The 12,241-nt window shown below is 39.5% G+C and overlaps 1 protein-coding gene across 1 annotated transcript in view; it reads left to right on the top strand.

The window, feature by feature from the left end:
* Positions 1-12,241, top strand: part of LOC107285748 (adenylate cyclase type 5-like) — a 76,347-nt gene that overhangs the window by 44,275 nt on the left and 19,831 nt on the right. The window contains 2 exon segments of the mRNA XM_029283733.1: positions 8,153-8,240; positions 11,872-11,988. Coding sequence (XP_029139566.1) covers positions 8,153-8,240; positions 11,872-11,988 — 205 coding nt within the window.

Below are 12,241 nucleotides of genomic sequence, written 5' to 3'. Positions count from 1 at the left end.
ACACATTAATCTCCATATTTTGAATATATGTGGCAGAAGAAGCTGTGGGTAAGTCACCTCATCTGTAGGCAAACAATCTTGAGAACTTCAGACTGGGTGGAACTGCTATATGTTTTGTACTTCAAACTGGAAAGCAAAGAAGGGCTTCTGAAAAAAAGGAGTCATGAATTTGGGAATATGCAGGGCTAAGCCAATATTATGGTGACTCTGCTTTATCTCTGGCCTTATTAAGCCAGAAAGCAGGATCAGAACTGAAGAAAAATGTTAATGGTGAGGAATAGCATCTTAACCAACTTTGACCTGATTGGTACTCGGATCATCCCAGGGCTGTTGGCTGGATCAAAAGTCGAAAAACATCTCAGAAGAAGGCATGGGTGTTGAATGGAACTCATCCCTTCCAAGCTGGTTTCAGGAAAGGGAGAGAAATAAGTATGTCAAAGAGATTCCTCCCTTTTCCAAAAGCAGGTCTTGGGGTCAGGTGTGATAGGTCCAGCATTTCTCCCATCTGCCCCTCTCCATCTAAGAAGGCAGGAGATGTTTGGTGAGGGAGAAAATGTGGGAAGGGGAGGAAGGGATGTTCAGGAAGAAAAGAGATGGGAAGAAGAATGGTTGCCAGGAAAGTGGAACGGCTTGCCTTCAGAGGTTGTGGGTGCTTTATCACTAGAGGCTTTTAAGAAGAGACTGGACAGCCACCTGTCTGGAATGGTATAAGGTCTCCTGCTTGAGCAGGGAGCTGGAATAGAAGATCTCCAAGGTCCTTTCCAACTCTGTTATTCTGTTAAATGAAATCTGCTTCAGTTGATGCTCTCCAAGAATGCCTGCCCTACTTTACCCATGAAATTTCTCAGGACTTTTTAACTTTCACTGTGAACTCTTGTGCTGGAGCACAAAAGGCAGAACTGGTTCAAAAAGCAGCAGTAATCAAAGCTGTATAATTTACATTTTAGAGTGCTTCATCTAGGAAAACTAAACATAAATCAGATGAAGCTTGCAGCTACAGTCAGCCTGATCTCTGCACTGAATCTATGATTAAAAGGGATTCATGTGCTTCCTTCTGGATGAGTTCAGCATCTTGGAATCTTTATATCCCAGATATGTGATTTTCCTTGAATGAGGACTTTCACTGGATTTTTATAAAAACTGCCCCAGCTATAATAAAAACAAGAAAATTTGCTATTTTTCTTCTGAGTGCTCCCAACCATCTTATGTAGTGCTGGAAATGTTTCCTGAGCGTTTATTGCTGAGATAAGGTTTGGAGAATCCATTTTGTCAAATAAATAAACAAACAAACAAACAAAGTAGAAATGTGTTTATAATTATTTTTTAAATATGTTTCTGGGTGTTAATGTATTAATATGTGCCTCTGTGTAAAATAGCATCTTTCCCTGTGGTAAGATGGGTGGTCAATAAATAAATAAATAAACAAACAAACAAACAAACAAACAAATAAATAAATAACAGAAACATATTGACACAGCCAAATTACATCAGACAATAAATTAAACCAAAAGAAATTTCATAAAAGTATAAGATTACAAACTACAGTCGTAAACTAATACATTAATTTATATAATTATTAAGATGCAAGATATATTCATGGAAATAGAATATATTTATTGATAGGTAACAAAACCAATTTTAAGGGATGCTGAGGTAAAAGAGATTACATTTAAATGGATTAGGTAGGAGTTGGACTTAAAACCATACCTGCATATGGTTATGAAGAAGATTACACATTCTACATAACCATACAAACTCTGCAAAGCTTTGGGCTTAATCCAAAGCCCTACCAAAATTGCCTACAACCCATGATTTTAGTCTAGATGAAGAAAAATATTAAATAAATGGAAGTAGTCATGATAATTAAGAGCCAGTTTGGTGTGGTGGTTAAGAAAGTAGGTTATAAACTGGGAGACTGGGAGTTCAGTCCCCCTTTAGGTAGCTTTGAGCCAGTCATTATCTCTCAGCCCAAGAGAGGAGGCAAGGGCACCCTGCTTCAAAAACCTTGCCAATCCAGGCAGCTGCCAGGAGTCATAGCTGACTTGAATGCACCAAAAATGGTAATGTATTATTCAAATGCAACTAAATAAAAATGTTGGGGTTTTTTTTTCAGTTATCCCACTATATTCAGTTCTCATAATTTCCCCCAAAAAGGTATCAAGGGTTGGAACTGCATCAATGAAGTTGGGTGGGATTTACGAGAGATGTAGAGCATTCTATTAGGCGTTTGGTCAGGGAAGCTGCTTTAGATTCACTATCTATAGCACTGTAAACCCAAACCAGCTCTGTTTCTGCAATCTTCAAGCAAACCCTTTAGAGCAGGATTTCAGTTGACTGGCTGAATAACAACAGCAACAATAAAAGATGATTCAAACCAGAGCTATACTTTAGATATAAATAGTTATTTCCAAGGAATTGAAATTTAACCCTGATGTATTCATTTTATTTAGCGTACGGCATAACAGACATGGACTAGCAATATGTATTAACATTTCATCTAGAATAGTAAAACACAATAAAATATAAATGTTAAAAAGATTTACTAATGTCTAAGTCATCTAACCATTGAAGCGCAGCATCATTTGTATTAAAAAAAAATCAGATACTGGACCAGTATGTGCCCTCATCTTACAGCTGGTCATGATGTGATTTAACCCTGATAAAAGAGAAGCAGCAGAACTCAAAGAGATTTTGAAGAGAGACAGACAAGCAGGCAGGCAGGTGTAAGTAGGCTTCCTCCAACCTGCATTAATTCAACCTGCTATGATGACCACTTCAAGTGGTACAAAGTGCTGGCTAAGTTGACTGAGAATTTGGGGAATGGTAACTCACTGGAAAAGATTCTTCAGCTGCATTCTACCTTATAAAGTGGCATTGATTTTATACCCATGATGCCATCTTGATTTCTACTTGACATGTCTAGGAGCTGTGGTTTTTTAAAGGCACTTACAGGTGTTCTTCTTGATAGAGCTTGATAGAACTTGATAAAGAAGGACTAGGGTGACATGATAGCCGTGTTCCAATATTTGAGAGGCTTCTACAAAGATGAGAGGGGTCAAACTATTTTCCAAAACACCAATAGGCAAAACAAGAAACAATGGTTGGAAACTAACCAAGGAGAGAAGCAACTTAGAGCTAAGGAGAAATTTCCTAATGGTGAGAGCAATCAACCAATAGCTTGCCTTCAGAAATTGTGGGTACTCCAATCACTGAAGGCTTTCAAAAGAGACTGGGACAACCATTTGTCTCCTCCTCGAGAAGGGGGTTGGACTAGAATACCTCAGAGGTCCCTTCCAACTCTGTTATTCTATGTTCTGTGTTCTATGAGCTACACTCCCCAAAATGGGTAGGATACATGTATTAAATTATTACAAAATGTCTCTAAAAGCAGATGGGAGCGACAACATTATCATCTTTGGTAAGAGCCCTCTTTAGATGAAGAGTCTCTGCCCAATAAAGTAGAGTTTTCCAGAAAGAATTTTTTTACCCACATTTCCCCTCTTGTCAGTTTTATATTCTTAGGGGAAAATTCCTGGCTTTATATCTTTATTGCAAGCAATATTTCAGCCATAAAATATCAGGTCAGATGTAATATAAAATGTTGCTTTTAGAAACTGATATTCTCTAAGTCAGCGGTCCCCGACCTATGGTCGGCGGCCTGTTATCGGGCCATGGCCTGTTGGCCACTGAGCCACAGGAATTGCTGACGAGGCCCCCCCACTCACGGTAGCGCTGCCGCATGGGCTAGTGACCCTGTTTGCGCATGCGTGGGGGCACTAACACTGTCAACAGCGTCACGTGTGTGCTAGTGGCCCCTTTGCGCATGCATGTGGGCGCCAGCATTCCATTTGTGCATGCGCATGGGTGCCAGCATGCCACTGCAGTGTGCATGGTGCACTTGTGTATGCGCACGCTAACGCCACCATCCTACACGCATTTATCTGCTCCTCCCTTTTCTTCCAGGCCTCCAAGGTGGAAAGATTGTGGAGCTCTGCTCTAAATAGTGAAGGAATAAGGAGGGGATTGTGGGTACAAAATGCAGTGCCCCCAAAATGGTTTATAGGATTGACTGTGTTGCTGAAGTGATAGGGGAATAGATGCTTTATGGCACTGAATATGTTTTGAAGGGGGCTTTGAAATTTAGTGACGCATTTTTTTTTTGCAAATCTTGCAGTGATCATTCCATTATAATCAGCAAGAATGCCAGGAAAGTGGTGAATAAATTAGCAAGTGGAAGTGGTCTTTGTAGTAAAAAAAAAAAGAGTTTGAAACCCTGCTGGCTTTCACGAGGTTAGCCTTAATGTTCCTGAGCTTGATAATCATTGTAGTTGAATTATGGATGAGGTTGCATGGCAGGAGGAATGCAAGCCTGCTCGGTTTGTGGATTTGATACATAATAAGTCAGAAAAATTGTCAAGTTAAAATGTACACTCATATATGGTAATGATGTTCAAAACTGAAATGGCAGATAACTCTAAATAAAAATCTAATTATAGTTTAGCTCCAATGGTCATTAGAAATGCCTCTGAAGGCGGCAGACTTGCTGGTGGCACATAACCACTTTGTATCTTTGCTCTGGTATCCTTTCGACTTTCTACAGGCATTTTTTCAGAGTAGGGAGACAAGAAGGAGGAATAATGGAGAAATAGGAATATTGCGTGTGCTACAAAGAATTTCTGCATGACACCAGCAAGATACTGCAATAAAGTAACGCCTAGTGCAGGGGTAGGCAACCTTGGCTCTTTTATGACTCATAGACTTCAACTCACAGAATTCCTGAGCCAGCATAGCTGGCTCAGGAATTCTGGGAGTTGAAGTCCATGAGTCATAAAAGAGCCAAGGTTGCCTACTCCTGGCCTAGTGGGATATATACAGGCAAGTTTCTTGCCTCTACAATACTTCAAAATGTGTTGTTGAATTATTATCCTTAGTACCCCTGCCATTTATCATACTGGCGAATATCTGTAGCTTGGGTGTAGGATGAGGGTGAAGGTTCGTTCTGAAGATGTTACCTAGCCTGGTAACGAAACGTTCGGAAACCAACCCTCAAGCTCGGAAAACGAACCTTCACCCTCATTTATCGTACTGCTGGGGCTTATGGGTCATTATAGTTCAGCAGTAACTGAAGGACTTCCTACCCCTGGTTTGATTCTTGCTGCAGATACCTCTGTAATGGAAAGTATATATGAAACACCAAGGAGAATGGTATTGGCGTCCCTAACCTGATTCTTGCTGATTAAGAAATCCAGCAAATGAGTTTTCCCATTCTCTTAATTACATTATGGAATTTATGAGAAAGTCTTTCCCTCCCCATCTCTTTGAATCTGATCCCCTTTGTTTCTCTTTTAAACTGAAGATTACTGCACAAAGCTGAGCTGTGCTAGGGAAGCTGTGTTGAAGGTTGCAGCTATTATCTAAATTATAAAGTTGTTATTCGGATCTCAAGGAAATTGCCCCTGTGTACCAGAGGAAAGCAATTTTGTGTGTGTGGGGGAAGGGTATTATATCACAGAGAAAGTCTGAAATACTGTTTTTTCCCCAATTTAGTTTCCATAAGTGATCCTTCTTTGAAAATGTTTTGAAGATGAATCTATAGTAGAAAGTCTCCCATTCCATCACTAAAATTGAAGCTCTGGTAAAACAAGGAATTGTAAAGCCACATGAATGTGGACTTCAAGTGTACACTGGAGAAATTGAAACAGGAACTAGAAACAGTTGGGCGCAGAGACATAAAACATTCTTTTGAATAGTCTCTTTTTGTCATGTTTTGTAGAAAATTTTGTTTTATCAGTATCCAAGTGATTTCATGAGATTAAAGAAGAGGTGAGTTATTAAAGAGGATAACATTTGTAGTGTAGCTTACAGTTGATTTTTGGAGTTCTTAGTGCTCTCTGAACTTGATTATTGGAAAATGAAACATCTGGAAGAAAACAACCAAGCTCAGAGAGCACCAAGGACTCCACGTTTCTGAGCCTACAAATATAATACAGTTATGAAGAAACTTGGGTGCTGAGCAAAGCTAACAGAGATAAACAAGATTGGGCTATTGGAAATAGATAGAGAGCATACATGGGTAGAAAATGTTTTTGACCAAGAGAAATGAGGAAGGCAACCCAAAAGCAATAACACTTTCAAAAACACCTATTAGGTTTTTTAAAAAGCACTGAGAGCACTAAGAGAGAACCAGCTAGAACTCAGTTTTCTGAAAACTAAAATCATGGCATTTGCCAAAAGGCTCAAGGGCTACTCTTGGAGAATAAATGGCCACAAGATCAAGCAGGTCTCCTCTTCCAGATACCTGTGGCTACTCTGTCATTCTGTCAGCAGTAGGAAGGCCACTACGTTGTTGAAAATGCACAGAAGGGTTCATCCGCTATCCTTTAATTCCTTCGGATAAAAAAATGGCTACCATAGAATCATTATTAGCCTTCTCATTCTTCTCTACTATCCTCTCTTATTGGTATCATTATTATGATTATTATTACTCTGTTTTGCATCACATACACTGAGAGCTTCCTTGTGTGTCTAATCTCACTTGGGCCAAATAATGTATTCTATATACCTGCAGCATTCAAATTATTGGAAGCCAAGTCAGTGGTATAACTTCTGTATAGTGCCCAGCTACGCCCTTTCTCCAATTTTGCACCAATGGAACTTGTATAGTTGAAATTTTTAAAAGGAGCCCTTCAAGTCCCAAATTGTGTGTTTAATGCCACCCTGTAAGTAGAAACGGGCTTCATGAAAGTGGAGGCGAGAGGCCGGATGACCATACTCAGCCATTGGTCCTTTTTTCCCCCTTGGTCTTGCCCCATTAGCAATGAGTGATGATTTTCAATCCATATGGAAACCAGGCAGTGGCAATTAAAATCTCACCCTTGGGTTTCTTGAGAGATCTTCTGCTCAGGCCAAAGCACTCATTAAACAGTATGTAGCAGATACAGAGCGCCAGTTGGATCTAACCTTTATTGCCAGTGAATCCAAGAGGGACTCTGTCTCCCCTACATATAGTATCTAAATCAGGGGTGTCAAACTCAATTTCATTGAGGGCCGCATCAGCATTGCGGTTGCCCTCAGGGGGCCAGGTGGGTGTGGCCAGGGTGGGTGCGGCCTACTGGGTGGGCGTGGATGGAGTGGGTGGATGTGGCCAGCTCTACATCGTTCGCGTTAAGGGTGCCTGTGAGGGCCTGGGCAGGAGTGAGACAGATCTGTCTCTGGCAGAAGGGGGTGGGACCAGGGCAAGTGCCAAGGCATGGTCTACTGGAGGAGCCTCACTGTTCCTCTCAGGCCATGCGGGGGGGGGGGGGCTTATGGAGCTAAGACTGAATGAGTTTCAGCATAGATGGCCACCACAAAATTGTATATTGGCTCCCGGCTGGCCTGGGCCAGGGCCAAGGCAGAGGGGGCTGTTCCCTCACTGTTTCCAGGATGGCTTCGTGGGCCACATGAAACCACTTCGTGGGCCGCATCCGGCCCCCGGGCCTTGTGTTTGACATGTCTGATTTAGATAAACTTGAAATCCCTAAGCACTGGAGGTTGGTGTCCTGGCATGATATAATGCCCTCGCCTCAGTTTTCCTTGAAGGCTGATACAAGAATATTCCTTACCTGAAGAGAGAATGCCCTTGTGATTCAGGAAACACAGAAACAACAGGGCATTATGTTTCTCCAATGCCTGTATTATAGATATATCCATACTAGTCTTATCTCACCATTACTGCATAAATACCCAGGGCACACAGGACACCTCCCTGCGGCTTACATGCATTGTTGTCAGGTTCTGCACAGCAGTGCTCAAAATTCATTGGATGATGACCTATATGCCATCAATTAAACTTAATGGGTACCTAGTTTCCCTCTTAAAGTACTATGTAATTTAACTTTTTATGCTTTCTTACCCTTCTAATGCTCCCACCCCTTCCTTTTAAATACCTTTTAAACATGCAGGTATGCATATACTTTCTGTTTTAATATGTTTTAGTTTTTTGTATTTTAATTCCCCCCCCCCTTATTTTTAGTCTCTAATGTATTTTCTGTGCTATTTGATTGATTGTACCCCATCCACCATATGCTGATCTGTGATGATAATAGAGATTTAATATGATTTATGGATAATGCAAGCTGTAGACCCACCTGACTTTGTTTTCTGGTTTCAGCTCAGTGTTCATGCTGGCGTTTTACCTATCCTGTTTTGTGATATTGACCACACTAGTGTTTGTTTCGGTCATTTATTCCTGTGTAAAGGTGAGTTGATTCCCGTTGCACTGTTTTAATTAATTGTCCTTAAAACTCTAAACCAGGAGCTTGGATGGAAAAGGGCTACACTAGGGAGTAACATATTAGGAACCATATTTCAAACAAGAGGAACAATAGGAAAGCAGTGGAGGAAGTCAAGTGTTAAATTCTGATTAATTTTAAACATAATTTAATTAATTAAATATGTTAACATAACTACTCCCCAAGTACTTAATAAATGTTCCCATCACAGCTCAGCAGCAGTTTTTCAGATGGATTTTGTGGAGTGAAAGTTATGTTCTAAAACAAGAAAATATTAAAGTGATAGGGGATTATATGTCCCATACTTGTAAATTAGCAAAAGGTTGGTTTTAAAATTGGAAGTTTCTTTTGATCTTAAAATGAGATGAAGACAATAGGAAATACTGTTCCTCAAATATGAGAACAGTATTTTTTCAGTGAATGTCTGATAGGTTAGAAACAATGTCCATCCTATTGGAACATCAATTCACATGGTTGGGTATTGTTCTACTGTTGCCATATTTGGGGCTGAAATCCAATAGGATTTTTAATATAATTTCAGAGGAAAGATTGCATTTCAATAATTAATTTCTTTTCTTGTTTGTATTTGGCATTTATCAGGATACTTAGAACTGTGCATGGGGAATGGCCAACATAAATATACAGCATTGGAAAGATAAACCCCTGGTTTGCATCATTGCTGATATGCTTTGCTTACCAACATTTGACTTTTTTTTTTAAATTGAAAATCCAGAAAGAAGGCTTTAAGCAATTTGGTGTAGTTTGGGGGGAGTGTTTTATGTATAATATAGATTTCCAGGCCTTTTAAATTTTATATCACATTATTATTATGATGTATGCAAGCATACATTTGGTTGGTTTGATAAAGCACAAAATTATATGTTCACACAAGTAATAAATAGATATACAGTATGTGTCCGTATATCATCCTTTAGCATGACAGACTTCAGGCTAAAAGCCACGTAGGCAGTTGACTTTAGCCTGAAGGGCACTAAAGCCACCCTTCCTTCCAAAGTCTTCCAAAAATACAAATCTTTGCATCTGATGATGCCACCAGTCAATATAGCCTGGGGTGCCATATATCCTTGACTGGCACCATCAGTCCCTTCATTTTTGTCTGCTGTACAAAACATAGCCAGAACATAAATATTCTGATTTTCTTTACAAGGAGAAAAAAGTCAGTAGGAAACTGTTAACTTTGGCTAACATTGGCTAATGAAAGACCCAGTGACAAATCTAACAGTTAAAATTATGAACTTTCCAGCTCATTGACATGTTAACTTAAATGCTTAGACTCTGAACTGTTGTCTGAGTATCCAAAAGGATTTTGATGTAGACAGTCCTGATGGTGACCCACTCTGAATCAACTGCTGCATTTCTGAGACAAGCACCCATTTCCCCTGCCCAGGTCTTAACAGAACTCATGGTTTACTGCCTTCATGTCCCCCCCCCCGCTTCTTCTTGCATATTCTTCCATATCTTTGAATCAGTCAGTGCCAAACCTTGGAAGGCATTGATGGCCATTAACCTATGCGGCTTAAAAATGCTCCTGTATTTACAGTAAGGGAGGTGTCAGTACTTATAAGAAGTGCTGATAATACAAGTGATCCTCGACTTGTGACTACAGGTGGGACCGGAATTTCCATAATAGATCGTTGCAGTTGTAAATGAAATCAGACACAATTTTGCGATCTTTTTACGATGGTTGTTAAGCGAATCACTCACCGGGGTCATTAAGCAAAAACCACGGTTTTAAATGCAAACCCATTCTTCCAAGTGGCAACTTTTTGCCAGGAATCAATAAAAAATGTCACATATCACGATCACTTGACCACGGGACATTGCAGTTGGCCATACACGTGAGCTGGTTGCCAAGTGCGCAAATTGAGATCAGATGAATACGGGGAGGGTGATGGTCATAAGTGCGAGGAACGGACTTTTTTCAGCACTGTGGTAACTTTTCAGCACGGTCTAAACTTTGAACGGTTTCTAAACAAACGGTCGTAAGTTGAGGATTACCTGCAATTTTGTTTTCAATGCAATGCATAATTTATTTCTGCCAATATAAAATGGAGTGGCATTTCACGGTGATTCATCCATAACAGTAAGAGCTGCTGTTGTGCTATACTCTTAGTTTAACCACAAGAACACTGTCAAATATTATTGTTGTTGCTGTTTCTATTATCATCATCTTCATCATCACCATCATTAGCAATATGATACTGCGTTATGCTGTGTCTTATACCAGGTTCTTTTATGTCTCCTTTCCAATCCGTTCCTTTGCCTATGCTAGGAAACACAGAGAAATTCTTTGTATTGGGTGCTGGGGAGAGCAGCAACTTAAAAATAGTCAACATTACTGGGGATTGTTCCCCCCTCTCTCTCTTTTTGTAAGAGTTTCCAGCAAATCCATGTTTTCTATCCTCAAAGAGTTTCATAATTATGTTTGTGTTTGAAGGAAGCTAAAGTCCTTCTCTAAGTGCAAAAAGGGGGGTGGGGTTTATGGGTTAGCCATTGCTAAAAGACTAATTGGGGTTTTTTTCTCCTCTCTTTTTAAAAAAAATTTGCTTAGAAGCTAGTTGATGAAATAATAGTGATGGATATGGGAGCTGCTATTTGTCTTTTGGGTTTTTTGGGGGGTTTTTCTCTAGGAATGGCAGTGGAGAGGACTATGATGAGCTGAAATTAACACCCAGCGGGGAGCTTTTAACTTCTATAGAATTTCTGCATTTGCATTCTAAGCCTAAAGTATCTGTTTGGTCTCCATGGATTTGTGACATTCAAAATGTGTGTGGGAGAGTTGAAAGGGGGGGGGGACACCAAACAAAAACCTAGTGATAGTAAGAGAAAGAGGGGAGTGAGGAGTGGAAGAGGAAGAAACAAAGGAAAAAAGGACTGTCTAGGCATGCCAGGATAAGAGTCTCAGCACACATACATTTCAGGGAGCCCAAATTCATTTGTCAAAATTCTTTGAACTTTATTAATTCAAGATAATTTTGATAACTATTGGGCCACTTTTGTATCTTCGATAATGTATCCATCCATTTTTAGGATTATCAGATTTAGTTGTAGTTTGCTTGTTCTATGCCAAAGATATTTCTGAGGTTTTAGGGCATTTTCATTTCTCAGCATCCATATCATCAATTGACTATTTTGTTTGCATTTGTTTTCCACCTAACCTTGATCTTCCTTAACCCTTTTTATATAAGAAAAGTATAAATAGCTTACAACTTGGAAAGAGAACAGAATGCTCAAGATTTTGTAAGCATATTCAAGTTGGTATATCTTTCTCGGATTAGGGTTTGATCACATAGTGAAAACAAGGGTGGGCCTGATCATAAAATATTCCTAATTTTGGATGCCATTCTCTGATTTTCACCTAAAAGCTATTATATTTACCAGGGAGAATGAAGTCAATATAACAAGTTATTCAGCAATTAATATGTTCCTGCTGCAAAAATTACATGGATGTGGGGAGTGACAGTTGGCCATTAATTCATTCTTGGGCAATTAAACATTAATGCCTGTAGCATTTCAGCATGCCATATATTTGTACAAAACCATAGTTTCAAATATCTTATTTTCTCCCGCTATACAGCTGTTTCCAGGTCCACTCCAGACTCTTTCACGGAAGATTGTTCAGTCCAGGATCAATAACACCCTAGTCGGAGTCTTCACTATTGTATTGATTTTCCTCTCAGCCTTTGTCAATATGGTATGTTACATTTCCTTTTTGTGATTGAGCTTTAGTGTGAATTATTAGTACTACAGAAACTGAAGAGCAAGGCCTCAGTCTTTTCAAAATGTTATGGATTGATTATTAATAGAAAAAATATAGAATAATCATACACAGTGTGTTTAATTGATTAGATTTAATATTTAATAAAGACAAAAGAATTTTTACTTTGTACATACCTTGCCCCAAACTGCTTGTTAGAGTATACCACTATATGCACAGGCTATTATGT

Source organism: Protobothrops mucrosquamatus, unplaced genomic scaffold (assembly GCF_001527695.2).
Source record: "Protobothrops mucrosquamatus isolate PMUCROS unplaced genomic scaffold, P.Mucros_1.0 scaffold_77, whole genome shotgun sequence".
NCBI lineage: Eukaryota > Metazoa > Chordata > Lepidosauria > Squamata > Viperidae > Protobothrops > Protobothrops mucrosquamatus.
Note: the sequence above shows the minus strand (reverse complement) of the source record. Positions and strands in the feature narration are given on the sequence as shown.